The sequence below is a fragment of the Heterocephalus glaber genome, unplaced genomic scaffold, assembly GCF_053883595.1.
Source record: "Heterocephalus glaber isolate CG9 unplaced genomic scaffold, H.glaber_assembly_v1.0 deba00000331, whole genome shotgun sequence".
NCBI classification, from domain to species: domain Eukaryota; kingdom Metazoa; phylum Chordata; class Mammalia; order Rodentia; family Bathyergidae; genus Heterocephalus; species Heterocephalus glaber.
The window spans coordinates 67,248,379-67,275,334 of record NW_028258142.1 but is presented as its reverse complement, the minus strand read 5'-3'; the positions used below and the strand labels follow the sequence as shown (position 1 = coordinate 67,275,334).

Below are 26,956 nucleotides of genomic sequence, written 5' to 3'. Positions count from 1 at the left end.
AATGTATGAACTATTTAAAATATTTAAGTTAAAAATACATGTCCAGGGCTCTAAGTATCTCCCACACACATTTGGAAGCTGGAGTCGGATCCTGAGCAAAGTGAATGAGTCCTTTTCTGTGTTCCTGAATAACTTTTCTTTTTGGGACATGCACTTTTTTACTGTGAGTTTACATTAGTCACATTTGTTAGATGGCATCTTGGGAAGGGGGGTGCCATGCAGATATTTGAGGTCTCCCTCACATTACAGTGCTGCCGCTGCTGTGTTGTCCTAGTGTAGGATCTGTCCACAGGCTCTGTGCTTAGCGTCCTGTGGGGCCTGGGCGGTGGCCTTTTGTACAAGTTGGCAGCTCTGCACGTGGCACATGTCTTTCTATATTTGAATAACAATATGACTAAGCAATGTTACTCCTTATTCGTGGCTTTAGTAGTTTTAGGCTGCAAGTGCAACATAAGCTAGGTTATTTTTCCTTTTTCACCTTAAGTATACTTTTAAATAAGGAAGGAACCGTGTTTTAAATTACCTTTTTCAGTAATAAGTTCATATTCCTCGTGTTATTGGGTTTTTAAATGCCTTTTGGCCGGTGCAGAGCCGAGAACAAGCTGATGGCTGACTTGGGGTCCTTGGTGTGTTGAGGGCAGGGCTTTTGTTTTATAGACACCACCAGCCTTTGAGCGGACCCAGCGCTCCCTCCCTCCCTCCCGGGAGGTTTGCCGATCTGTGTGGTGCTGAGGGTTAGTGAGGCTGCAGGAGCATGGGCCCTCACAGCAGCCTCCCACGGTGTCCGTGCCCATGCACGCCTGCTCACAGCAGGCCGCTTTCCCGTGTCTGTCTTCCCTCTGAGCAGATAGGGTTGGTGCTGTTTGCAAGCAGAAGAGGGACCCAGCAGACAAGGAAAGAGGCTCAGCACAGCAGGCTGGGGGGAACAGAATGGGCACGGAAGGGAGCTGAAGCAAGAACTGGAAGTAGACAGTACTCTGCCTCGCTGCTCAGAGCCCATTTGCTTTCATACTAACAGCGTCCCATTAGAGACTCTAATGAACTAAAAGTCTTATCCATTGAATCTCGGCTTTCAAAGAAATCGAGCACGGTGCTTTCTTCTCTGCATTTTCACTGTCACATATTCTGCAAAGCAGTTTCTCAAATTGAAGATCCAGTCCTATACTCCAACCCCAATAATCTGTTTATTAGGTGATCAAAGAGTTTTTAAAGAGGAAAATAGGGGGGTGGGGACTTAGCGCAGTGGTTTCACCACTTGCCTCACAAGCGCAAGGTCTCGAGTTTGATCCCCGGTACCAAAAAAAAGAGTGAACTAGGAACTCTCCTAGTGTAAGTAGTAGATACGAGCATTCTAACAGACTTTGGTTTGTGTGCATTTCCTCGTAAGCTCTGCACACTGCATGTACACTGAAGGTGGCACCGAAGTCTACACTGTCACGTAGGGTGGGGATGGGAATCGCGTGGGCAGCGTGGCCTGGCCTGGCCAGGGCACAAGGCCCTGCCCTCAGCACACTTCCTTTCATTCGCTTTTCTCTCTTCCCAGTGTTGTACGGAAACGCATTCGAGAGGACAGGAAGGCCGCCACTGCTCAGAAGGTGCAGCGGATGAAACAGAGGCTAAATGAGACTGAACGAAAAAGAAAAAGGTGGTTATATTGGCAACCTATTCTCACTAAGATCGGGGTTCTGTCAGTCGTTTTGGTTGGCGCTTTGGTTAGCTGGACACTGTTCTTTCAGCAACATGTCCTGTAAATGAGCCATGCTGCCCACACGCTTCTGCACTAGCAGCCAGCCCCACTGCGCTGATCACGGGGGCTCTTCTGTTAGCAGCAGGCGCTGACCCCCAAACCCAAGTGGTGCGGTCCACGCGACCTCACCAGACAGCCCGATACCTCAGGACTCACCACTGCAGGTTCCTCCGAAAGCCAAACTGTAAATTGCTGTCTCAAAGACATTCGTGTTTCTTAAAACTGGTACCCTTCGCAGCTGTATTCACACATGTCCAGCGTGATACTTCACCTGACCAACCTGAAAAGTCCTTTATCGAAAAGGGCTTGTTTGTGAAGGCTATCTGGATCTTAACCTGCATTTGATATAAGCAATAAATATTGTGGTTTTATCTATGTTATTAATGGAAAGAAAATGACCTTTAAATGTGTGTAATGTATAATGTACTGTTGACATGGGCATCAACACTTTATATACATAACCATTTCAGGGTAAATATATTTTATAAGTACTTATTTAATCTTACTTTTGTAGTTAAATGTACTTTTTGAAAGCTCAATTTGAAAATCTGTTACCATAAGAAAATAAATTGTATGTTGACTCAATTGTAATGGATACATTTTCCCTTTTCCTAGGAAAGTTTGGTATGAGCAGGTATACCTCTGAATAAGCAATTTCTACTACATACTTGGGTTTCCTGTACGTTTTACAGTTTTCCCTATTTTTAAAAGCGAAACAAAATTTTCCTGAAAGTATCTTTGAAGGGAGATTCTCTTTGCTGGGCTAGTCAGGTCACAGTCTGTGAAGACTGTAAAGAAGCTGGTTTCTGTAAAGCACACGACTAATACTGTTCACTTTTGGAGAGTTTTAATGTAATGACCCTAATTTATAACTGGGGTAAATCATGACTTAGGAAGTAAAAAGCAGCATTTTATGATCTGTGATTTCAGGTCACCAGACTGAAGCTTTGAAGTGAAAAATTTCAAGTTCTTTCTACTTCAATAAATAGTACGATGATGTGCGAACTTGACATTGTGCCTTTAACTTCTTGCTGAGTATTTTATGAAGCATATTGTCTCATGAATATAACTGCTCATTTGACTGCTGCTTTCTTTAGACTTCAGCACTCCTTACAGTGTTACTTACATAGTTGACGAACAGTTGCCGGGAGCCATCGATAGCATGTGTTATTTCAGCGTTTTCCAGGCTCCGCGCAGTGGATGTACAGGAGGGCAGCAGGAGGATCCCAGCCAGCCTTGATCTAACCGTGGCGTCTCTGCTAAGGCTTAGTATGGAAAAGGAGACCGCTCCCATTTAGAAGCAGCTTGAAACCATTGGTTTAGACCCTGAAGTGAGGCGCTCAGGTTAGTGGCCGAGCTGGACATGTGAACGTGGTGCAGACGGCGGTGCACACTGAAGGGTGGCACAGGCACTGTGTCCCGAGGCCTCACAGCAAGGGGGCGACAGGGCGCCCTGTGTGTGTGTGAGCCCGTGTGCAGGCCATTGCTGGGGTGAGACCCTGCTTTCCCGTTTACCTGTGCGTGTTACTCTGCAACTCAGACAGGCAGGTCTTACTTAATTCCCAACTGAAGAGCCGTGTTTTGAGCAAAAAGGTAAAGGCTTCTCACAGGAAGCCGATGCCAGTGAGGCATGCCCAGGTCCCGTGAGAGTGGACGCATGTGTCTGGGTTCTGCCCTTCTGCTGTGCTCTGCCTCTCAGGGCAGTGCATGTGGCCGCGTACCTCTGACATTGCCCCGGAGGACTTGTTAGAGGGCCTTTCAGTGTGTCCAGTTTGGCTGGCGGGTCTTTTTGTGGGCACCAGGTGTGAGTTATGAAAAACACATGGCAGCAGGTGGCAGTGCCCACTGCCGTCATCCCGGCCCTGGGTCCAGTGAGCACTGCGAGTCCCAGCGAGGGACGCAGCAGCGGGGTTCTTGTCCTAGGAGGGTCTCTGACCTGTCCCCTCAATTGAGTGGGGCTGCAGCTGCTCAGGGCCCCCATCTAGGGCAGCGGCGTGCGGTCTTGGCTTTGCCTGCTGCTGATTTCTCCTGGGGCTTCCACATAAATAAAGTATCAAAACAAAATTCTCCATGTTTAAGTTCTCCACATATAAAATGAAAATTATACCCATTTTCTGTATTCTTTAAGAATCTTTTAAAAGCAGCGTATAAAAGTGCACAGAGAACTTGCGAACAGCAGAAAGAGCTGTGTGTTAGTGTTTGTGCCGAGGCATGAACACAGAGCAGAGAGCAAAGCCAGGCAGGCTCCATCCCAGTCGCTCTGGCTGTAGGGCAGTGGTGAGAGCCTGGTGCTGCTGCTCCCTCCCGGGCACTGCGCTTTGTCTTCGCCGGGCACGAGGGTGGGGTCTGGAGTCCTGCGTGGCTTGGGGTCACCCCTGCTGGCAGCGCTGGCTGTAGACACAGCGGAGTTCCCTGTGTGTGACCGTCACTCTGTGCCCACGCTTGCAGAGGGTGTCATCTGGGCAGCAAGAACTGGCATTTCTGCTCCTTTTCTGGTGCCATCATCGCACAATCTGCGTGTGGTGCATTCTAGAATTAAATAATTCTCAAAGGTTGCAGCTCATTTCCCTCTTAGAAAAGCTTCCCTGACTACATTTCTGTATAATTAGGGACTGGAAGCTGATGGTCTGGAGAATGTTTGTATTGACTGTTGTGCCTGCATTTCTGAATTTGCCTGCCTGGTTGTTGTTCAGATGCAGCAACAACCCAGTCTCCTTGGTTTTTCCCTTCAGATTCAAATCTTAAAGAGGGTTTTTTGAATGTCGTCTGTGCTCTGTGCGGTTCCATCGTGAAGCACGACCTCCCTCAGCGATGCTGTCACGTCCGCCACCCGCCTGAGGTGCATGCAGCCATCCCAGGCCGCCCTTGTCTGGCAGCCTTGTGCCCCTCAGCTCAGAGCTGAGAGCTCCGCAGAGGCCTCTGGTCTCTTCTGCATTCTCACACAGCAGCTGGGGAATTCTCTTGTACTTTTCAGAGTTTATTTGGTTTTGACTTTAGGTGGTAAGGGCATAGAATCTGATGAATAGAACTGAACAGTAGAAATTAGTATTTTTCCTCAAGTGTTTTTTCTCAGGACATCAGCTGGCCGTGATTATTGCCCGTGCAGTTTGGGTGGGTCTCATCGCCTTTCTTCATACCTGGGGGTGCGGCTGGCACCCGCCTTGGGGAGAGAGAGCACCCCAGCTTGGCCTCTCTGCCGCTTGTGGCCTGGTGGCTGTTTCCTCCCCTGGAGATCGGAGAGGCCTGGGTGTGTGGTCCTCCGCAGGCAGTGCCTCTCCACGTGCTGGACCGTCTCCCGTTGCCACTCTGTGCCAGACATGAGTTTGGCACGGGCAGGCAGTGGCTGTGTGGGAACTGTTTGTCTGTTTGGAGACCATTTTTTGTTGCTCGGATTTGCTGTCGATTTTTCAGGCATGTAATGCTAATAATACTTGAAATTACTAATTTTGAAAACCTCAAATAGTTTGAGTCTGATAAATCCAGGCGAGGCAACAGTAGGTGGCTATTAAGGTAGGGCTTGTCCCCTGGGTGAGTGTGGTTAGCCTCATTCAGGAGAGGGCTTCCTGAGCCTCGGGCACGTGTGGCACAAGTCGGGCACTCCGCTCGCTCTGCTTCCCCCATGCGGGGACAGCTCCGGGCGCTGCCTGCTCCAGCGAGAGCCCCACGCTGCTCGTGCATCCAGTTTGCCTGGACCACTTTACCTTAAGTAAGATAGCAGCAGTCGATGTAAGTGAACACAGCAGAATGTTCTGAAACAGCTCATTTGCCTTCTCAGTCTACGTTGTCTTCTGAAACAGCCAACCCTGCGTGATTTCATCTTATTGTTTTACCCTCCAGAATAGTATTTACAAAAGAATAACAAGGGAATTTTTTAAAAAATCACTCTGAGTTGTTAAATTAAGTAACTTGCAGTTTTCGCTGCCTGCTGCGCAAGCTCAAGGACCTGAGTTCGGTCCCCGGTACCAAAAAAAAAAAGTAACTGGTTCTCAGCAAGCATCTCTTTACCAACCAACCGGGAAGGACAGTGGAGTGTGCTGGACACCTCAGCCCTGTGGCCAGTCCAGGTGCAGGCCCTAAAGTGGTGTGCAGGACACCTCTCCTGGGGGCCCACATCGTCCCTGTCTTCAGATGAGAAAACAGCCAGGGTGGCACAGAGAAAGTGTGACAGCTGAGATGCAAACCCCAAGCTGCAGATCCACAGTGACGCCAAGCCACCTGCTTTTCTGTTGTTACAAGACTCTGGAATACTGAAGCCACATATTTAAGTGGAAGAAAAATAGACCACCTGTGTTCCCTAGAACAAACAACAAACCACAAAAAGCCCAAAACTGTGAAATACAGTTTGAACTACCACAGAAAGAGAAGTCTCAGACCGTCAGTATCTTACCTTCTAAATTCTAAACCCAGGCTGTCATTCCTTGGCTGTAAAGAGCAGCTCTGGATGCCTGGGACACACACACACATGTGGCATTGGAGCCACTGAAGAGCGTGGCTCCTGCCAGGGCTCTGTGGCCCTGTGACAGCCCCACACCAGCTCAGGGACTGCACATCCAGGCACTTTCCTGGTGACCAGGCATTTGTCACCAGCACTGGGGGAGCAGATCCGGGTCTACAGAGGGCTCAGAGGGAGCTGGGACGGAGGAAGCCACTGTCTGTGAGGCGCTGTTGGCGATAGGACTTTCTGGTTTTTTGGCTAAATTGTGTGGCTCTGGTTTATATTTCCCAGTTATGCATGTGGAGATACAGCACTGACGTGTTTAGATTTGGGGGGTGTGTGTGTGTAGAGGAGTGGAACTACCATTGCCCTCCCCAAAAGTCATTTCCACATAATTGTGAAATAACATCACACACTTTGCCTACCCTTACAGTAGTCATTCCCGCTCTCTGTTGCTTGTTTTCGCTCATGCTTTTACTTTGTGGCATTAAAGCACAGTCTGTCCATTGCTGTCCATCTGTCTTCTTCCCAGTGGCCTCAGTTGTGTGGTTGTACTGGGTAGTCCTCTCCTCCTGGACAGAGCGCAGCTGCTAGCAGCCCATCGCAGCCCCACGCCACCTGGGTGTCCTGACACCAGCGTGCACTGTTTTTAGCAGTGCCACACAGGGGAGGCCCAGGCATGGCCAGTGGCACACACCGTGCAGTCTCCCTGAATTCTTTTTTTTTTTTTTTTGTACCGGGGATCGAACTCAGAACCTTGTGCTTTCAAGGCAGGCGGCGGAACCACTGAGCTAAATCCACGGTCCAACCCTAAATTCTTTTGGCCACATTGTTTCTAAACCCATCTCTGTTGGTATCTTACATGAAGTCATTTCTTGAGGCAAATAGGATGACCTAAACAGTTCAGTTAGCAGGTCTTGGAGAAGCAAGTGACCACCTGTCCTCACCGCAAATTGGACTGCGAATCAGGCCCATGGGCACCTGACCAGGACCAGAGCAGCCACAGACACCGCGTCAGGCAGCAGCTCCTGGCAGCCTGTGTAGTGCTCTTGTCCTGCTGTGTCTGATCTGTGTCGTCTGTGTTTGGTAATTGCAGATTGAATACATGACTTCTTATTTTATGTTTTAGGCCAAGATTGACAGACACCTAAACATTCGTGACTTGCGAATATTCTGCAGCTATAAATTTTGAATGTTGATGTGCAGAGCAAGATCGAAGCCCACTCTGGAGCTGAAGTGAGGCTCACTAGCGCTCGCTTGCCTCACGGTTGTCTGTTTACAGCGTAAACTTCACATCACGGACGAGGAGCGTCCACCAGCAGAAGACTTGAGAACCTCGGCTTTGCTGCATTGTTACGCGCTGTTGATGCGTATGTGACATACAGAAAGATGTAAAAGAAATAAATGAGGAGAGACTACTTTGTATTGTACTGCCATTCGTACTGTATTTTTATACTTTTTGGCAGCATTAAATATTTTTATTAAACAGACTCTTGGTTTGTGTGCTTTATCTTAGGAAGGCTCTGCTTCGTGTGGTTTTTTGTTTTGTTTTGTTTTGTTTGTTGGTTGTTTTGAGACAGGGTCTCGATATGTGGTTTGAGTTGCCCTTGAACTCACTGTGTGGTCCAGGCTGGCCTGGGGCTCCCAAGTGCTGGGATTATAGGCGGGCACCACTGAGCCTTGCTCACATAGTATTTTCTTACAAGTTTATGCTCAGCTTTTTATAACTTGCAACTGACACTTATGTGCAGCTGGGTTCAAACCGTGGGTCACCTCCTTTTCTGGCTTTTTCCCCCCTTGGTACTGATGGAAGCTGGGCCTCCCACACCGTAGGCGAGCACTGCACCACTGAGCCGCACCCTGGCCCTTGTCACCTTGCTCTGAGACGGGCTCACACTGTGTTGTCAAGCCGGGACTTGGGGTCCTCTTCCCGAGACTCCCAGGTAGCTGGGATTCGGGCCTGTGCCGCCTTGCCGTCCACCATCTTTCCCTTTGCCCCAGTATCACAGATGAAGGCAGAAGTAGCAGCAGGAAAGTCAGCACCGCCCCGTCACTCAGGAAAATGTTAGTCTGATGTCACCTGGCCAGAATCAGTGGCACATCCACAGCTCTTCAGGCCGCTGTGCTGCTGCCTTGTGTAACCCCGGCGTCGCATCTCAGCCTGTGACCGGAGGGAGGAATGTGCACCAGGACACAGAGGCACAAGCTGTGCTTAGCGAAGTGTGACAAGTGCCAGCATGGCCTCTTTATTTCAAATGACCACAGTGGGAGCTGCATAAGATCTAGATTTGACAGATAAAGTAGGGTATTTGGGGAGATTTTGTTTGTTTTTCATTTTTGAGGCAGGTCTTGCTGTATAGTCCAGGCTGGCCTCAAACAAGGTGATCCTCCTGCCTCAGCCTCCCAAGTGTTGGTATCACAGGTGTGTACCACCATGCCTGGTAGTTTTTCACTATTACAAGTAATAATAGCTTGCTTATAAAATGCGTGTATGCAAGTACACATTTCGAGACACAGCGCCCCAGTATTAGGTCGCCTGCTTCAGAAGACCCAGTCTCTTGAGTCTGAGAGGGAGCAATGGCCAACAGAAGACTCCAGGCCAAGCCCCTAGGCCCTCACTTTGAGCTCCATCCACGGTTAACTCCTGCAAGTTAGGGTAACTGATGAACAGGTATGGCCATTATTTTAGTAGAGTATCTTAGTGGGACAAACGAGCAGATGGAGACAGGGACTGAGCAGCACACAGGAGAATCAGGCAATGGCAGAGGAGGCACATTCAGAGTGACAGGCGGTGAGTGAGTCTCGCCATACGCTTTCTGTCACATTTACCAGGCACCCAGCACAAAGCACAGCTGGCTGCTGGGCAGAGAAACACCAACCATGGCACACATTCTCTGGGGCTTCAAAAAACACAGTCAACAAACTGTTCTCAATATCCTGGTTTTTGTTTTTTTGTTTTGTTTTGTTTTGGTACCGGGGATCGAACTCTGGTCCTTGTGCTTGTGCAGCAGGTGGCGGAACCACTGAGCTAAATCCCCGGCCCAAATCTTTTTTATTTACTAATTTTTTTTTTTCGTCCACAAACAGTAAGAGGTCACGGAGAAGATCTTGTTTGCAGAAGAGGAGGAGAAAAAGGCAGAGGATCCCTCACTTCCGATGAGATTAGGGAGATGCGTAAAATGTGGGAAACTACAAAATCACCACCCAAATAAGGCTGTAGTAGTGTGATGTTACCTATTTAATGACAATGCAATGTCACATTTCCACAAAGTCCTCAAAAGGAGGCAAAAGCAAGCGTCACTGGACAGGCTCCTTGTTCAAGCTGCACAAAAAGAGAAAGATTCCATTGAGCCGACAACAGTGATTCCGTTCGAAAGTCGTCCTGCCCAATAACCAACCCTCTGCTCCTGTGGCCCCTCAACAGCCACGAAGGTTTCCAAAGGTAAGTACAGGTTAATTTGTTTTTCTTTATATCTTAAATTATTTTGTATTACAGTATTATAATCATTTTTATATGAATATTTTTAGGCTGTGGAAAAAATCATCTGAATTTCCATTATTTCTCAGGGGGAAATTTGCTTTGATATACAGGTGCTTTGGGTTACAAAGCATATTTCTGGAACAAATCATGCTTGCAAACAAGGTTTTACTGTATATACACACAGAAACATGGGAAAGCAGGGCACGAGAAGACCCTCAAGGTCTCCCAACTCTCCTAAGGCAGACCGAGGGGGCACAAAGGGAGGGGAAAGCAAACAGCAAGTAGCAGAACTCCGCAAAAGGTTATAGAAAAGATGAAACTACAAGTTCCAGAGGAAATGAACCTAAAGTTCTCAGAAATACCACTCCAAGCTACCCAAAGTGGGTACGGGGGAAATAAGTAACATAAATGGCATGGTACTGGCACAGAAGACGTGGAGTTGGGCATGGTGGCGCACGCCTGTAGTCCCAGCCCTCAGGACGCTGAGGTATGAAGATCACTGCAAGTTGGAGGCCAGCCTTGGCTGCATAGTGAATTCAAGATCAGCTTGGGCTGTAGAGTGCGACCCTGTCTCAAAACAAAACAAAACAAAACACGTGGAGCAATGAAACGGGATACAGAAACATCCCCAGACATACTGAGCTATCTGATCTGTGACAGAGGGGCCAAAAGCATGCGTTGGAGGAAAGGCAGCCTATTCAGTAAATGGTGCTGGGAAAACTGGGTATCTGCAGAAGGTTGAAACCGGACCTGCACTTCTAAACAGATGAAAGGTCCACACATTAGAACCGAAACATTGACCGTACTGGAAGATAACAGGTAAGACTCGAAGACCTAGGCGTAAGGAAGGATTTCCTAAAAAGAACTAATTGCACAAGAAATAACAGCAAGAATCAACGAAGAGGATTACATCACATTAAAAGCTTCTGCACAGCAAAGGTATCGAATTAGGAGAGAGAAGAGACAACATATACAATGAGAAAAAAATGTTGCCAACTATTCCTCAGACAGGATTAATATCTAGAATATATAAGGAACTCCAAAAAAATTTGACCACCTGAAACAAAGGCCCAGTCAAGAAATGGGCAAATGAGCATACTTCTCAGAGGAAGAAATGCAAATGGCCGACAGATACATGAAAAAATGTTCAATATCCCTGGTCATTAGAGAAATACAAATTAAAACAATGCTAAGATTCCATCTTACTCCAGAAAGAATGGAAATCCTCAAGAAATCAAAAAATAAATGCTGGTGTGGCTGCAGTGAAAAAGGAACACTCCTACATTGTTGGTGGGAATGTGAACTAATACAATCAGCATGAAAATTCCTCAAAGAACTAAAATTAGAAATTCCATATGACTGAGTTATCCTCCTCCTAGGTATCTTCCTCTAAGAACTAAAGACATCATACTATAGTGACCAATGGATACCTCTGTATGTATGTATTTATTGAAGACAGGATCTCGCTATGTAGTTCAGGCTGGCCTTGAACTTGTGCCAGTCCTCCTGCCTCTGCCTCCTGAGTGCTGGAATTACAGGTGTGCGCCACCACACCTGGCTCCAATGTTTACAGCAGCAGAATTCATAATTAAATTCTTGAAGCAGCCTGCATACCCATCAACAGATGATTGGATAAAGAAAATGTGGTATCTACACATAATGGAACATTACTACTCAGCTATAAATAAGAAACATTTGAGATATTTGTAGGAAAATGAATGCACCTGGAAATATATAATGTTGAGTGAAATAAATCAGACACACAAGCTTAAATACTATTATTTCTCATTTGAGTAAGGCAATGTACAAAGAGTACAATAAAGAATAGATAGGGGGCGGGGATTTAGCTCAGTGGTTCTGGTGCCTGTCTCACAAGCGCAAGGTCCCAAGTTCAAACCCCAGTACAGAAAAAAAAAAAAGAATTGCTAGAAGGAGACCAGGGGATGGATCTCTTGCAAATGGGAAGGGTCAAGAGAATGTGGGTCAGAGGAGAGTGGATGGGGAAATAATTAGAATAAAGATACACCACATACAGCATCCTGGTAACCTCGATGAATATAAACATTATATGTCCTAAATACAAGATCAGTGGTATCAACAAGAATGAAAATGGGGAACACAGATTTAGAGGAGGGAGGGAGGCAGGTGGCAAGGGGAAGGGAGTTAAAAAGAACGAGGTTGGGTTCTGTACGTGTACCCACTCCCCCAGAGGACTGTAAACTGCATGTGCTGCAAACATACTAATAAAAAGACACTAAAGCGAAAACTTTCCTGGGGAGAAAAAAGTATTTGCAGCCGTTTGTATCTACATTGGAAAAATGTGTGTAGAATCACATCTGGTTAATAGTTTCTAACATAGAAATCCATGATGGATTATGGATACGGATGCATTTATATTTTTGGTTGGTTGTTTTCTAAATATTTTACAGTAAGTATGCAGTGCTTTTATAATTAGAAAACAATTCCATGTATCAAGACCAAGTTATAAAACCGAGTGAAAATCAGAACATAGCTTTTCTATGAACAAGAAGTCTCAGTGAGTGTTACCACACTCATCTCTGCTTCTGAGTTACTTAGGTAAGAGTTTATCCTCAGAATTACACATTACTAAAGATGAAATTTTGACTGTTTAGCACCTACCAAGTCGAATTCCTAATGAAATCACAGGCAGGAAGCTCCCAGCTGCCCTGTGGACCCTTCTAGTCCTGGGGTTGTCTAGGATTCCATGCCTCTGGCTCTGACAAATTGGACCAGAAAGTCTAAAAGGGCTGAGGCACGCAGAGCGCAAGCCCCTAGACACGGGATCTGAATAGACAGCTCTCCAAAAGTAAAGACATCCTGGGCCGGGGATTTAGCTCAGTGGCGCCACCGCCTGCCTCGAAAATGCAAGGTTCCCAGTTCGATCCCCGGTACCAAGAGAAAAAAAAAACCCCACAGAAAACACAAACCACAATTACTGCACAAGGAGCTATGGCTTCACACTGCCGGGGCCACGGAGAGGAGGCAGACGCCGGGGCCTTGTGCGTGGCGGGCGGTGCGGTGAAGTGCTGCGCTCTCAGGTCTCAGTCCGGTTCGTAAGTTCGGCGCTGTCTCCGCTCCTAGGTACGCACCTGCGCTGCCCGCGAGCTGCCGTGCCCTCTGTGCGCGGGATGCCTTGGGGTCAGGTCTAGTCCAGGACAGGCGGCAGCCGCCTTCTCCCGGGGGCAGGCCCGCTCCTCTTCCTGCCCACCGAGCCGGGGCACGTTCTCCCGCCTCGCGCCTCAGACTCAGACGCGCGCACCCCGCGGCCCCGGTTCTCCGGTGGAATGGCTCACGCCACACCCGCTGCACCGGGCCGAGGGACCCAGCCTGGCGGAGGGCAGCGGGTCTGGTGTTCGGGCGAGCACAGAGGGCCGGGCCTGCCTACTCTGCCGCCTCGCCCATATCAGTTCCCACCTGCACTTCGCTCAGGAGGGCAGGCGGGCGGGCGGCAGCATCCGGGACTGCGCGCGGCGAGAGCACTCCGGGAGCGCAGCGGATCTCCGTGCTGAACCCCCGCCACGGGGCGGGCCCAGGACCATCTCAAAGGCTTACAGGTGAAGGGGCAGGCGGATCTGGGGTCGCAAGGGCCGGTGCTGGGTGGGCATGGGGCCGCGCGGGGCCAGCCTCCCCAGACCCCGGGACTTCTCATGTCTGCACCCGCTGGTAAACACATACTTGTGTTCTTTCATGCTAAGTTTGTGATAATTTCTTCCAGCAGAAACAAGAATTGTATGAGTCTGAGTTAAAAAAAAAATCAGACAAAACTATGTAGGAAATAAAATTTTATTGTACAAATTTTACACTTGTTATAGATGATGAAAGGCATGGGAGATGTTAATCTGTCTGACATTTTCTGTGAAAAGTATGTGTCCTAATGCATTCTTGGACAGTACAGATTTTCATATAGAGTATTTAACAGTTGTGTTGGCAGTGTCTCAGGACACCACAAATAAAGCTGAAAACAGATCAAAAAAGTGCACGGGGAAGACCACTGCCAAAGAGTAATTTCCAAGAACTCGGTATTTTCCACGGCAAGGCAGATGGTGCAGGGTCGTTACTCTGTAACTGAAGAACAGAATAATCTTCAATTCTACCATCAAACCTCCCTTTAGTTCTGACATTTGAAGCTAGGTTTTACTGTTAGGAGAAATAAGTGTTTCTATGTCTTCCTGTCAAAGAAGAAATTTCTCTGAGTTCAAATCACAAAGATACTCCAGAAAGGATGCAGCTGGACTCTGCAGTAGAACAAGCCTGGTCTCTCCCTGGCTAAAGCAGGAATGAGCAGAGGCTGGCGCTGAGCAGCCTCCAGGTGCTGCTGCCACACCCTCAGGCGAGCTCACCCGGGTGAGGTGTGAGGCGCTCACCTCAGAGACCGAGCTTGCACTGCTCTTCGGCACTGCTCACTTCCGGGTGAGAAGCACTCCTCGCTTCTCTGCAGCAGTCCTGGATTCCACAGAGGACCTGTCTCCTCCTCCAGGAATCCACCGGGCGTAATTAATGCCACAAGAACAACGAGTACAATGAACAGACGGGCTCTTTCTTTCTGGAAAATTGGTCTTAATGACATAGTTAACTGTCTGTTACTGTCAAAGTTCAGCTTAAACCATGTTCATGTAAAGACGCCAGTAAGTACCAAGGACTTTGACCCATTTGGCCCACAGAGTACCTAAAATCCAAGCTAACGAACAGGAATCACACAGAGCAGCTTCTGCTGTGGAAAAACTCACCTGCGGTTTGATTATCTGCAGCCACTCATTAAGGTACTCAACGAGACCCAGTGCGTCTGGGACGTTGTCCCCTTCGGAAACAAACTTCAGCAGAACCACCATTTGGATTTCTTTAGAACAGCTGCAAGGAACAGAAGAACAATCCAGTATTCTTCCCCTGACAGAACACGCTGAGCCTAGTGCATTGGTTTTTACAGGTGAGATGGCCTGTCGGTTTCTGGGCAAGGAAAAGCCACCATGTCCTGGGATCACTCATTCCTCTCCACGGCAGCACACACATGCTTCTCCTTGGGACAGGCAGGAGCCCTGAACACGGGGAACGCCCAAGTTTGTACCTCACCTCAGGGCATGTGAAAACCCAGCAAATCAGATCTAGTTCTGATCTACTCCCAAAGCCTAGTTTAGAAGACAGTAATTTTTCAGAAGCACCATAGTAAAGTGACTAAAAGGAAGTTAAGACACTTGATATTAACAATCTAAAGCAGTAAAGGAAGCCAGACACAGTGGTACATGCCTGTAATCCCAGCATTCGGGAGGCTGAGGCAGGAGGACTGCTGGGAGTTCCAGACCAGTCCAAATGACAGTTAAGAGCCTGTCTCAAAAAAAAAAAAAAAGGAGGAAAGGAAATTTGGAAGAGAGTGGAACAGTTAAGAGACAAACACTGACTTTTTACGGATGCCCCTCACTAGGTGCTAAGCACTGTCTGAAAATTTGACAATGCAATCCTTACAACAATCCTTGAGGAAACTATCATGACTGCTGTTTTATTTTTATTTTATTTTATTTAAATTTTTTGGGGGGGCGGTACCAGGGATCGAACTCAGGACCTTACGCTTTCGAGGCAGGTGGCAGCACCACTGAGCTAAATCCCCGGCCCTTATGATTTCTGTTTTATGAAGAAATCCGTCTAGAATAATAGAAACAAGGACAGAACATCAGGACTCAAACTCTAGCTCTTGCCAGGGGGGGCCAGGGTCCCTGGTCTGTAAAAGAGGGCTAACGAGAGAACCTCACGTGCTGCTGTGAGGCTGATTCCGGGAGGCAGTAAGATGGCATGCTTAACCCAGGATAATTCATGGGAGTCTCTGGAGCCTGAGCTGGTAGGTGAGAGAACAGCCTCACAGGGACTGAAGACACAGAGAACTTGCTAAAAGCTCTGCATCTGTTAATGGCAGAGGTGGACCTGAACCCAGGCCTTCTGAGCCCCGGAACATCTCCTTCCTATCAATGTCCGCCTCGAGCCAATGGTGAGGTGGTGACAAACCAGTGCAGAAAGTTTCCTGTTTGCCCACAAAGCAAAAGTGATTCCTGATACTCTACAACTGAGAACTATGAGAAACTGTAAGCCAGACTTGAGAGTGTGATGGGCAGCTACACAGATGGAAGGTGAGGTGGAGTCCAGCCAGGGCTTCCAGAAATGAGTGGGCACCAGGCTACGTCACCAGTGCATCTCAGTCTCTAGCGGTCAGAAAACAGAAGCTGCTAGCATCCCTCACACCGTGCCTCGCCTGTTTTGCAAACATCTCAGGGCTGTAATCACAGCGCAGAGCTCCCTGAGCTCCAGAGCTGAGAGAAGTCCAGCTCCAGGCCCCAGCTTTGCGTCTCTCAGGAGCTCCAGTTTACAGCCTATTACACCTCGAGGGAAAAGAGCAAGGCAAATGCAAAGCTGCAGGAAGAAGAAACTAATATAAGAACAGAGTGGAGGTGAGTAAAACAGAGCAGAAAATATTGAAGAAGAATCGGTGAACTCAAAAGTTGGTTCTGTGCAAAGAGCAACAGAAGTGATAAACCTTTATAGTTAGACTAAGAACAAAAGAGGAAAAAGACTCAAATTAGTAAAATCAAAATTGAAAGCGGGAACATTACTAGGAGTTTTACAGAAATAAAATGTAATTACTTAAGGGTACATATTTCTACTTAGGATGATGACAAAATTGTGGAAGCTATGGCAATTAACCCTGTGTTCCCCAGGCTGGTCTCAAACTCCTGAGCTCAAGTGATCCTCCTGGCTTAGCCTCCTGAGTGCTAGGAGAGAAGGCAGGAGCCACTCTGCCCACAATTGGATTGAGGATTGAATCTAGGGCCTCTGCACTAAGCCATATCCACAGTCCCCTTTTTATACAATTCTGAGACAGGCTCTCACGAAGTTGCTAAGTTGCCCAGGCTGGGCCCGAACTTGTGAGCTTCCTGTCTCAGTCTCCCAGAATGCTGGGGCTATAGCTGTGTGCCATCACGGCCAGCTAAGGTCATTTTCCAATTAAGGTGGGAAACTGACGAAGAACCAAACAAACTCACCTCTCTTTGTAGAGTGCTCGTGTGATTCCTCCTCCTGGAATCCGGACACAGTAATCAGAATCACTCATTTCAGGAATGCATGGAGTTTTTTCCATTTCTTGCCAGTTAAGGCTCTTTATTTTATTCTCAACACTCTTTTGCATACAAGGCGTAAGCAGGTACCGAAAGGGAGTGCTAGAAACAATCATATAATTATCTTTCAAAAAATTCAAAATATGAAAACCAGGGCAGTAATTAGGCTTTTATTTTTTGGTGCTGAGGATCAAACTCAGGACCTCATGATTGTGAGGCAGGCACAGTGTCACTGAGCTAAATCCCCAACCCAGTAATTAGGTTTTTAACTAAACTTGGTCTCTGTATAATCTGCTGCACAAGGCAAAAACACAAGTTTCAGAAGACTAGGAAGCATAACACACAACACATCACGCTGGCCTGCTGTTCACAGCTCAGGAGAGGGCAGAGAGGCAGGAGACGTACAGCAGGGCAGGGCTGACGTGAGATAAATCTGTCCCCAGCTCTGCCCCCTCTGCCATGACATCCGAAGGTCCACAGGATGCTGCCTCGGAGTCCGCCCATTCCGACAGGAACTGTGTGAGCTGACTGATGTTTTCATCCTGATTTGCTAAGTAACAATCTAAATGAACTAAAAGATTCTCCCACATAGTATTTTATCAATTTCATGGGATAATAAAACACAAAAGTTTGTATTTCTATTCTGGAGATACTTTGTCTTATATTTTAAGAATTCAGCATGACTTGCTTGGGAGCTTACTTGAAGACAACTGGATTCCCACAAATATAAATGATTCCATATTTGGAAATACAGATTTAGTACCAATTTAACCTTTCAAAAGTTACCAACTGATGTGGCTGGGGTGTACTCAAAGGTACAGGACTCGCCTAGTAGGCACAAGGCACACACAGGTTATGAGTCCATAAAACAGGGGTCTGTCTTTCTCCTCTTTCTCTTAATCAGCTGCGCTCTGCGACACCACCCACACCACAGCAAACCCTAAAAGGATAGTTCCAAAACCCATTTTCCTGACCCAAGTCTCCTCCGCCCAGCTCTACTAACTCGCAGGAATTCAAGGGAGCCCTATGTCCTTTTTATGTCCTCCTTTTACCTTCCTCTTTCCAAGTGGAGAGGCAAGGACACCCGTGACTTTTAAAATTTAACTTTTCTTTTCTTTTTTGGTACCGGGGATCAAACTTGGGAGCTTGCACTTGTGAGGCAGGTGGCAGAACCACTCAGCTAAATCCCCGGCCCATAAAATTTAACTTTTCAATAGTGAGCTATCCATTGGCACCCTAACTAGGGCAAGCGCGTACCTGCGAAGCTGTAGGTCGTTTCGTTGGTAAGAGTGACTGCTCGAAAGAACAATAACTTTGGCAAAGCTGCTACTTTTCACCCAGGAAAGGAGTTTTTCACAGAATGAGGTGGATTTATACTTTGTGTGCCATTGAGAGAATAAAAAGAACATGTAACAGTGAGATCTTTGGGTATGGTAGTCAATATCTTATAAACTTTATATGATAATGGTATCTATAGACACTAAACTTATTAGTACTACACTGTCAGATCCACTTACTGCTTTAAAAATGAAGACGAGCAATTATTTAATACAGCTTTACAATTTGAAATAAATCTACTGTGAGCAATCTAGATGTCAAAAAATTCTATTCTAAGAAAAAGCACTTTTCTAAGTAATCTACTATTATTTATTTAATTACACGTGCAGCGCTGGATATTGAACACAGGGCCTCAAGAGTGCCAGGGTAGAACTCTATCACTGAGCTACAATCCCAGCCTAGAAAGAAGAAATCCACATCTGCCTGGTCGCCGCCTGAGCTGGGCATGCTGCATACACTTGTGATCCATCCACGGGGAGTCTGAGGCAGGAGGAGCCCAAAGAAAGGCCAGTCTTGACAGCTCACTGAGAACCTGTGTCAAAATAAAGATTCAAAAGGGCAGGGACCTAGCTTACCGGTGAGTGCTTGCCTAGCACATGCAAGGCTCCAGGTTCAATCCCCAGCACTGGGGCAAAAAACCCCCACATGGTCACCTGTGAGGTGCTCATCAGAAACTGTGGACTGGAATCTGATTGTGAGGAAAGCAGAATGTGGAACATCTGGCCTCCCCTCCTGAAAGGCATCAGAACCAGGAGGGGCAGAAAGAGAAGCAGGGCCAGCAGCACACATGGGGAGGAACTACAAAGATGTGCCAACCAGATGCAACATGCGCACCTTGCGTGGTCCAGCACTAAAGGGCACTGTGGAGACAACCAGGATGTCTGAATACACAGGACGGGACTTCTGAGTGAGTCATTCAGTGCCGATTTTCTGGGACATGGCGATGGTGTGGTTGTGAAGGAACATGTCCTTGTTTTTTTTTAAATTTGAAACAAGCAGAGAAATTTATTGATCTTAGGCTGGTTGATCCTACAAATCTTGATCAATGTTTAATGCAACATCAGATAACATTGGTTCATCAACTTCTTCCACTCTGCTCAAGTTAGGCGCCCCATATTGATCACTAATTTCTGCTAGTGTTTTGCCTGACTCTTGTGCTCCTTCCTCTGAATGTAAAGCATCTTCACCCTTGGCTATATTTTCCATATTCATTCTCTTCTCCTTCTCTAATTGTTCCTGCACTTTCCCAAGTTCTTCTATTCTCTGTCTCTGTCTTTCTTGGATTTCCAACTCCAGCTGCAATGCCAGCTGCTGCTGCTCAAACAAGAGCTCCTCAGCTCTGAGCTTCTCCAGCAATTCCTGCTCCACCAGTGCCAATGTTCTTTCACACTCCAACTGGGCCATTTCCTTCCTTCTCAGCTCTTCCATAGTCAAATTTTCCTTATACTTGTAAATCCACAAAGCTAAATATTCTATTGGATCCACAGGGTGAACTCTTGCCACTTCTGCAAGACCCTGAATTAGACATGTCCCAAGGTGCTTCTGAAGATAGGCTGACTCCATCTCTAGCTCCTAAATAAAATCTTCCGAGGGAACCCAGCGAAACGACTGGCACAGCGCTGAGAAAGCGACCGATTCCTTCAGTGTGTGCGCTGTTCTTTTTTTTTTGATACCAGGGATAGAACTCGGGACCTAGGGCTTGCCAGGCAGGGGCTGTGCTGCTGAGCTAAATCCCTAGCCCTGCTTGGTTTTTTTTTTGGTTTTTTGGTACCGGGGATCGAACTCACGTCCTTGCCCTTTTGTGCTCTTGTTTTTTGAGACAGGATCTCACTTTGCAGCCCAGGCTGGCCTTGAACTCATGGCAATCCTCCTGCCCCCAGCCTAAGTGCTGGGATTACAGGCGTGCACCACCACCGGCTCCTTGTTCTTGATTACACTTTTCATTTTCTTTGGCAGTGCTGGGATGGAAGCCAGGGCCTCACACATATTAGGCAAGTGCTGCATGCTGAACTGTGTTTCAGCCTTGATCTCAGAAGCTGAGGGCCTAAGGACTGTGGGACAGGCTGTCAGTCAGGAGCCTATTTTCTGGACTCTTGGGAGAAGGAAACTGTTCACACACAGGAAGAGGTCAAGCATGTGAAACCAGATGTGAACAGCTGGGGTGAATCTGGGATGTAGATTATAAATCTGGGGGAGGGAGGGAATTCCCACTTAAAAATTTTTCCCAGTTAAAAAATAAATATTCATTAGAATTTAAAATGCAGGTAAAGTGGCAACCTTCTGAAAATAAGAGAGTGATACACTCTGGAGATTAAGAGGCAGGCGCTGGAGTCGGCCACCCAGGCTGGGATCTTGGCCACAGACCCTACTGCTTATCCCCAGCAAACTGCCTGACCTTTCTGGGTTTCTAGGTTCCAGTTTTCTCACTTGAAAAATGAGAATAATGTCAGTACCTGATTCATAGGTTTGTTGCAGGAAAGAAATAAAATACATATGAAATGCTTAGAATAACTTTAGTGTGAAGAATCAATGCTCAATAAATCTTTGCAATTTTTAAAGTCATTCTTTATTTCATCTGCAAAATCTATCTGGAATTGTGTGACTTGTGTATCTTAAGTATTAAGCACAATGTAAAAATGGCCAGCCTAGGCAACGCAGCAAGACCTCAAAATAAATAAAAATAAAAAGGGCCAGGGATATAGCTCAGTGGTACAGCGACTTGGACAGTGTGCCCAAGGCCCTGGGTTTAACCTCCAGTACCACGAAAATCCATGAGTGGATCAGCGGCCTAAGGCTGGCAGCTACACCAGACAGTGCAGATGTGAAGCCTCACAGGCCTCACGCAGGGCTGTGGATTCAGTGAGCTGGGAAGCCCATGCAGGGTTCTGAAGCCAGCATGTGACCTAATGTGCTTTCAGGGTCCCTGAAGGGGGAGTGAGAGCAGGGGGGAGCGTGAGGGACGTGCGAGCAGGGTCTGAACTGAGTGGCCTACGTGTGGTGCCAGGGCAGGAAGAGCGAGGCTGGGTTCAGAATATACCCTGACATCACACAATGCACATACAGCCCCCAGTAGGAAATGATACAAGTGCAACAAATCTATGCTACTTATATACCTAATTTTTTTCACCGGTATTATCTGAATCAAGGATATATCAGACCTGAGTTGTAAGTCTTAATTCTTTTTATATAACTCTGAAATCATGGTAACACATCTGAAATGAGATCATCTTCTACTGAATCGGAGGTTTCTTAACTGTACATACAGCACAGCAGAAATGACTTCTAAATCTAATGGTACTTAGTTTTTCTAGTGATATTATACTTCAAGAAGCTCAAAAAGGTAAATATGAGACACTCACCTTAATAAAAATAGATCTTAACTGAAGAGCCACTAATTTTCTTGAAGGCAATGAATATACTACAAAGACAAGAAGAAAAGGAAGTCATAGAAAATGAATGACTTTTTCAAGCTAAATTATTTTGATAAAAATATAAATTATAAGAGGTTTTGCATCTAAATATTTTCAATAATTAAAATATAGAACATAAGCACAATACCAATTGCTTAACATAAAACACTTGAGAAGTAACTTAAAATGTGCCAGTGGGGTTTGCTACAGAATATATAGAGTTTTGAAAAGTTAACTGTAAGAAAATACCAAAAATTATTTTTTGTTACTTATGGTGTGGTGTGCAGAGGCTAAGCCAAGAGAATTGCTGGTACCCTGCAGTTCAGGGACAGCCTGGGCAGCATAGTAAGCTGTATCTCTTAAATTTAAAAAAATTTTTTCTTCTGACCTTATTGTAAAACCAGAGAAGTATTCCCTTGGAAATTGCTGATGTTATAACAAATAGAATCATCCTTAAGAAAGGTAAACTTCTCAGTTTCTGATATTCTTCCCTCTTCTCTTTTATTTTTTTGGTACCGGGGATCGAACTCAGGACCTTGCACTTGCAAGGCAGGCACAGTGCCACTGAGCTAAATCCCCAGCCCTTCCTCTTCTCTTCTGAGACCAGCAACACTCACTAGAATTAACAAAATAGACTAAAATGTAGAAGAATGTTAGCCATGTAAGAAAATCCCTGGACTAAGTACATTTGTGTTCCTAGGAGTTTGTGAAAGACCTGAAATAGTATAAAATTTTCTGTCAGTCAAGCTATGTGCAGTTTTTAAGGAAAAAGTTCATACTTTCACCGGGTTCCACCAGGGCCCCACTTGGAGATATGTAAGGGCCCCTCCCCACCTCACCTTTTGCAACAGCCATGGACAGAGGACAGGCAGGCCACTGTGCTGAGGGCTAAGCTTTGGTTACTGTAAACAGATTACAAATCACCCTAGTCTGGGGAAATCCTGTGGTGGGTTGGGTCTGTTTGGATCTGAAATATCCAACAGTTTCCTGTGCTGCAGGAATATCCTCAGTCATGGTGCTACCGGGAGGGTCTGGCTGGAGTGAGCAGGCTGCAGGTGCCCTGGAGGGTACACAGAACCCTTCTCTCTGCTCCCTGGGCTGCCGTGAGTTGAGTGTTGTTGCCCTACCATGTGCTCCCCTCCCTCCCATGATGTAATGCCAAGGGGCCATGGACCGAAATCTCAGAACCATACGGCAAAACAGAACTTTCCTTCTTCAAGTTGATGTATCTCAGGTATTTTGTCACAGTGATGGAAAGTGAACACAAGGTCTCTCTTGTTTCTATAACAAGCTATTTTTTCCTTCTGGCTAGTGTGACAGGTTATACCACACCCCACCAAGTCTAGTGAACACCAGGTACACTTAGGTCAAAAGGATCAGTGCAGAAAGTTTAGAAATTAGAGAAAAAGGACTAAGGAATAGGCCATTCAGGCCTGTCATCTACCTGTGACATATATATAGTCCACTTCAATGTATCTGGGTGGAAAAAGCACGTGTCTCTATGGTTGTGCAGGCCAGGGTTTAAAACACTACTATAGGAACTCTACTATTCTCCATCAACATGTCATGCTACTGATTTTTGTCATTAGGATCCTGAGTCCTAGTACTTTTTCTTCTGATGTGACACAATATGAAAGCAATATCATCTTTTAGTATTCTGGCCAAAAAATTTACTTTCTATCAAATCAAGTCTTTAGACCTAACTGCAGTTTCAGAAAATGTAAGGGGTGGAGAACCAAAGCAAGTAAGAGCACAAGGAAATAGACAAATGCAGAGGGGAGATGTTCTACAGGACAATGGGCCTAGACCTGTACTATGGGCCCTAGTTTGGAGAAACTAACTTAAAGTGACATTTAGAGGTAAAGTGGGCCAATATGAACAAGAAGAAGGTACAGGAAGATATTAGAAAATTACTGATTTTTTTAACAGTGATAATGTCATTTTAGCTATGTAACAAAATGTTTTTATCTTTTAAGAAATGCATACTTTTATTTTAGGAGGTGAAATTTCATGATGTCTATTTTAAAATACTTCGGCTTAAAAATGAAGTGGGTTAAATTGCACCCAGACATTTGACCCACTGCCAGTTTGTGAAAGGAAAGCCAATGGATCTTGTGTGTGTGTGTGTGTGTGTGTGTGTGTGTGCTACTGGGGACTGAACTCAAGGCCTTCACACTGAGCTACATCCCCACTCCTTTAAATTCTGAGTCACTGTATTGTCCAGGGTGGGCTTGAACTTGATTCTCCTGCCTCATCCTCCCAGAATGCTGAGATTACAAGTGTGCACCACCATGCCCACTCGGGTCTTCTTGAGTGAGGTGCTAACAGGCAGGTGTCTGAGGCTAGACTTGACTAGAATCTCAGTCACACCAATTATCACTCACATGACTTTGAACAACTGAACTTCTCCGTGCCCTGGTTTCATCTATAAAGAAGCAGCTCTACGGTAGGGAGCTTGCCTAGCATGTGCAAGGCCCTGGGTTTGATCCCCAGCATTGGGAGAAAAACCACCTAATAGAATAACTGTGAGAATTAAATGTATCAGAACAAATAAAAGCACACAGCCTTCCGCCCACAGTAAATACTCAATAAGTGACAGTTGTTATCATTAGAGGAACTAGTATAAATTCTAGTTCTAACATTTGTGGGCTTTTAAGGCTAGTCTTATGTTAACAAATCCATCTTTCCTTCAGGAATTTCAGTAATAAGGTTATTTCTCAAAAGGCATTCATTATGCAAGCTAAGAACAATGACATAGCTAATAAACCTAACAAAGCCACAATGCTTCATTTGTCTCTCATCCACCAATGGCCTTCCACGCTCTTTTATCAGTCCTGGATTTGACCTTAAATGGCAAACAGATGAGTGAAAGGCCAAGGCCAACACAGCAGAGAGCCATGGAGAAGTAACAGGATACTCCTGTGCTTCCTATCAGTGGGAGCTTTTCCCCTACTCCTTTGGGACCATTCCATATCATAACCAGACAGTGGTCAGTGCAATATAACTGTGCAATGTTTAACCAAGCCTGAAAACCCAAGGAGGAATCACGGCATTCTACGGTATAGGAAAAGCTTACGCCTACCAGTGGCACCACACAACTCATCTGAGGCTTACCTTTGTCATATTGTTATGTATTCTACAACATGTCAGCATACCTAGGTGCTAAGATGAAATAGCACATGTTAGATACATAGCACCTGAGCCTAGTGTCATTTTCTGTTCCTTTACAGTATCAGTGATGGTTATACATGCCAATAAGAATGGAAAAGGAAACTGAGAATAAAAGAAAAAAAATGATGGATGCATGTCAAAAAAATTTAAATTTGAATTCTATCCACAGATGCAAGTACAAACTATATGAATAATCTTCTAGGAGCTACCATTAGAAGGCCCTAAGAACGGACTCGTGGGTGTAAAAAGGACCATGTGATGGGCTGTGAACTCTACACAGAGCTGGCACTAAGTAAATGCTTGTAACAAAATAGCACTCATGGGTTTCTTTCTTTCTTTGTTTTGAGGACAGGGTCTCCTATATTGTTCAGGCAGGACTTGAACTCCTACTGTAAATTCAAGTGATCCTTCTGCTTCATCTTCCTGAGTAGCTAGGATTACAGGTGTGCATCATGGTGCCTGCCTTAGAGACTATTTCTGATTTAAAAGAACACTACTTTGTAATAGAACAAAACTTGCCAAAAACATACCTTCAGCATTTATACTGAGTTCTGTTGAATTTTCTTCTGCTGTTGCGTATGGATTGTTTCCAACCATTGGCACCAGACAATCAGTATAGAAGTAACCGATCTTAGACATGTTCAGTGTAGAAATAATCAGATCTACTGCAAGTTGACCAACATTTCCAACAGATACTGCTGGCTGAAATATAGAAAAGATATGTTCAATGAGGCAGCAAATCGGTACCACTTTAATAAGTTTAGACAGATGACAACAATCAAAAGGTAAATAATCAAGAAGTTTATACATTAGACAGTAATTACAGCAAGAGTACTGAATGGTTATGTTCAGGTACATAGCTAGATATTCACTATTTCATGCAGTAAAACAAACTGACAAAAATTTCTGCCCTGGTAGTTTCCAACCTAATGAGGTAGTAGTTTATCTGGAATAAAATCAACAGTAAGCTATATAGCGGTAGTGCTATGAGGAGAAATAAGAGTGTGAGCTGTGTATGTAGTTCCTTATAATTTTATTTATTGTTTGGTACTGGGGATTGAACTTGGGACCTTGCGTTTGTGAGGCAGGCGGTGGAACCACTGAGCTAAATCCCTGGCCCAATTCCTTATAATTTTAAATAGAGTGTTCCAGAAAAGCTTACCTCAAGTCACAACTATAGACCTGATGCAGATAAAGAAAAGAGTCAGAGAGAGCTGTCAATACTCCAGGAAGTAGGAAAGCAAGTACAAAGGCTGTGAGGTGTCAACAAAAGCAGGCCAGGTCTTCCTTCTGTTTGCTTTGTGCAGTGTCTCTCTCCCCACTCCTAGAGGTTGGAGTGGCTTTCTTTTCACATGATACACATTACACACACACACACACACACACACACACACACACACACACACACACACACCCCCATGACTTCAAACAGCCAAAATGCCAAATATCTATTTACATCCCACAACAGTTCTAAGCTCCAGAGCCCACTGGATATATCCACATTGTCAGGTCACGAGAAACTCACATTCAACAAATACAAACAAACTTTTCCCAAACTTGTTTTTTCTATTTATAATTCACAGAAGGGCAACATTATCACATTACTACTTAAATTTATTCCTTTTCTTTTACCAACTATATCTAATTATGACTAATTTTTACTGACTTATCTCCAAAATATCTTTCACCCCAGCATTTTTTTTTCAGTAGGGGGGATTGAACTCAGGACCCTGCAGTTGCGAAGCAGGCACATTGCCACTGAGCTAAATCCCCGGCCCAAAATCTCTCTTTAATGAGCTCCTTTGCTGCATTCTTCCAGCAACTGCCACATTCTACCCTTCAAGTGTTCCCAAGCACTCTCTCTTTTGTCACTATCATCTACCAAACCTGTTACCTGCTGTAACTCCGTCCTCAGGGATTTGGCTACTTTGGTTAGACTCATCTGTATCATTTCTCTTTTTCTCACTATTAGATTATTCTCATCAGCACATAAACATGTCCTATTATCTTTCAATCTAAAAAATCTTCCCTACCTGTAATCCCAGCACTTGGGAGACTGAGGCAGGAGGATCATCCTGAATTTCAGGCCATAATGAGTTCAAGGCCAGCTTGAATTTCACAGTGAGACAGTTTCTTATTTGTTTTTTTTTTGGTACCGGGGATCAAACTCGGGTCCTTCCGCTTTCAAGGCAGGTGGCGGAACCACTGAGCTAAATCCCCAGCCCGAGACGGTTTCTTAAAAAACAAAAAGCTTCCCTC

The 26,956-nt window shown here is 45.7% G+C and overlaps 2 protein-coding genes, 1 long non-coding RNA gene and 1 pseudogene across 9 annotated transcripts in view; 2 read left to right on the top strand and 2 right to left on the bottom strand.

The window, feature by feature from the left end:
• Positions 1-7,672, top strand: part of Ptpn2 (protein tyrosine phosphatase non-receptor type 2) — a 68,139-nt gene extending 60,467 nt beyond the window's left edge. For 4 of the 7 annotated variants that reach the window (XM_087195155.1, XM_004853276.4, XM_013075297.3 and 1 more), the window contains one exon: positions 1,544-2,757. In XM_087195155.1, the coding sequence (XP_087051281.1) occupies positions 1,544-1,751 (208 nt within the window). In that variant the 3' untranslated portion in view covers positions 1,752-2,757. Of the gene's footprint in view, positions 1-1,543; positions 2,758-7,311 lie in introns of those variants that run through there. The other 3 variants (XM_087195159.1, XM_004853277.3, XM_021265286.2) reach the window with 1 other exon arrangement.
• Positions 7,673-13,449: 5,777 nt separating this feature from the next.
• Psmg2 (proteasome assembly chaperone 2) overlaps positions 13,450-26,956 on the bottom strand; it is a 15,034-nt gene continuing 1,527 nt past the window's right edge. Inside the window, exons 2-7 of the mRNA XM_004853270.4 lie at positions 25,228-25,399; positions 21,476-21,534; positions 18,036-18,154; positions 16,707-16,880; positions 14,412-14,532; positions 13,450-13,749 (exon numbers count right to left, since the gene is read on the bottom strand). Of these exons, the coding sequence (XP_004853327.3) occupies positions 13,651-13,749; positions 14,412-14,532; positions 16,707-16,880; positions 18,036-18,154; positions 21,476-21,534; positions 25,228-25,399 (744 nt within the window). The 3' untranslated portion in view covers positions 13,450-13,650. The remainder of the gene's footprint in view (positions 13,750-14,411; positions 14,533-16,706; positions 16,881-18,035; positions 18,155-21,475; positions 21,535-25,227; positions 25,400-26,956) is intronic.
• Positions 18,852-25,008, top strand: LOC110350870 (uncharacterized). The gene is made up of 2 exons (XR_002397796.2): positions 18,852-19,023; positions 24,867-25,008. It is a non-coding gene; the product is annotated as an uncharacterized LOC110350870 (long non-coding RNA).
• LOC147830184 (DPY30 domain-containing protein 1 pseudogene) lies at positions 19,016-21,447 on the bottom strand (annotated as a pseudogene).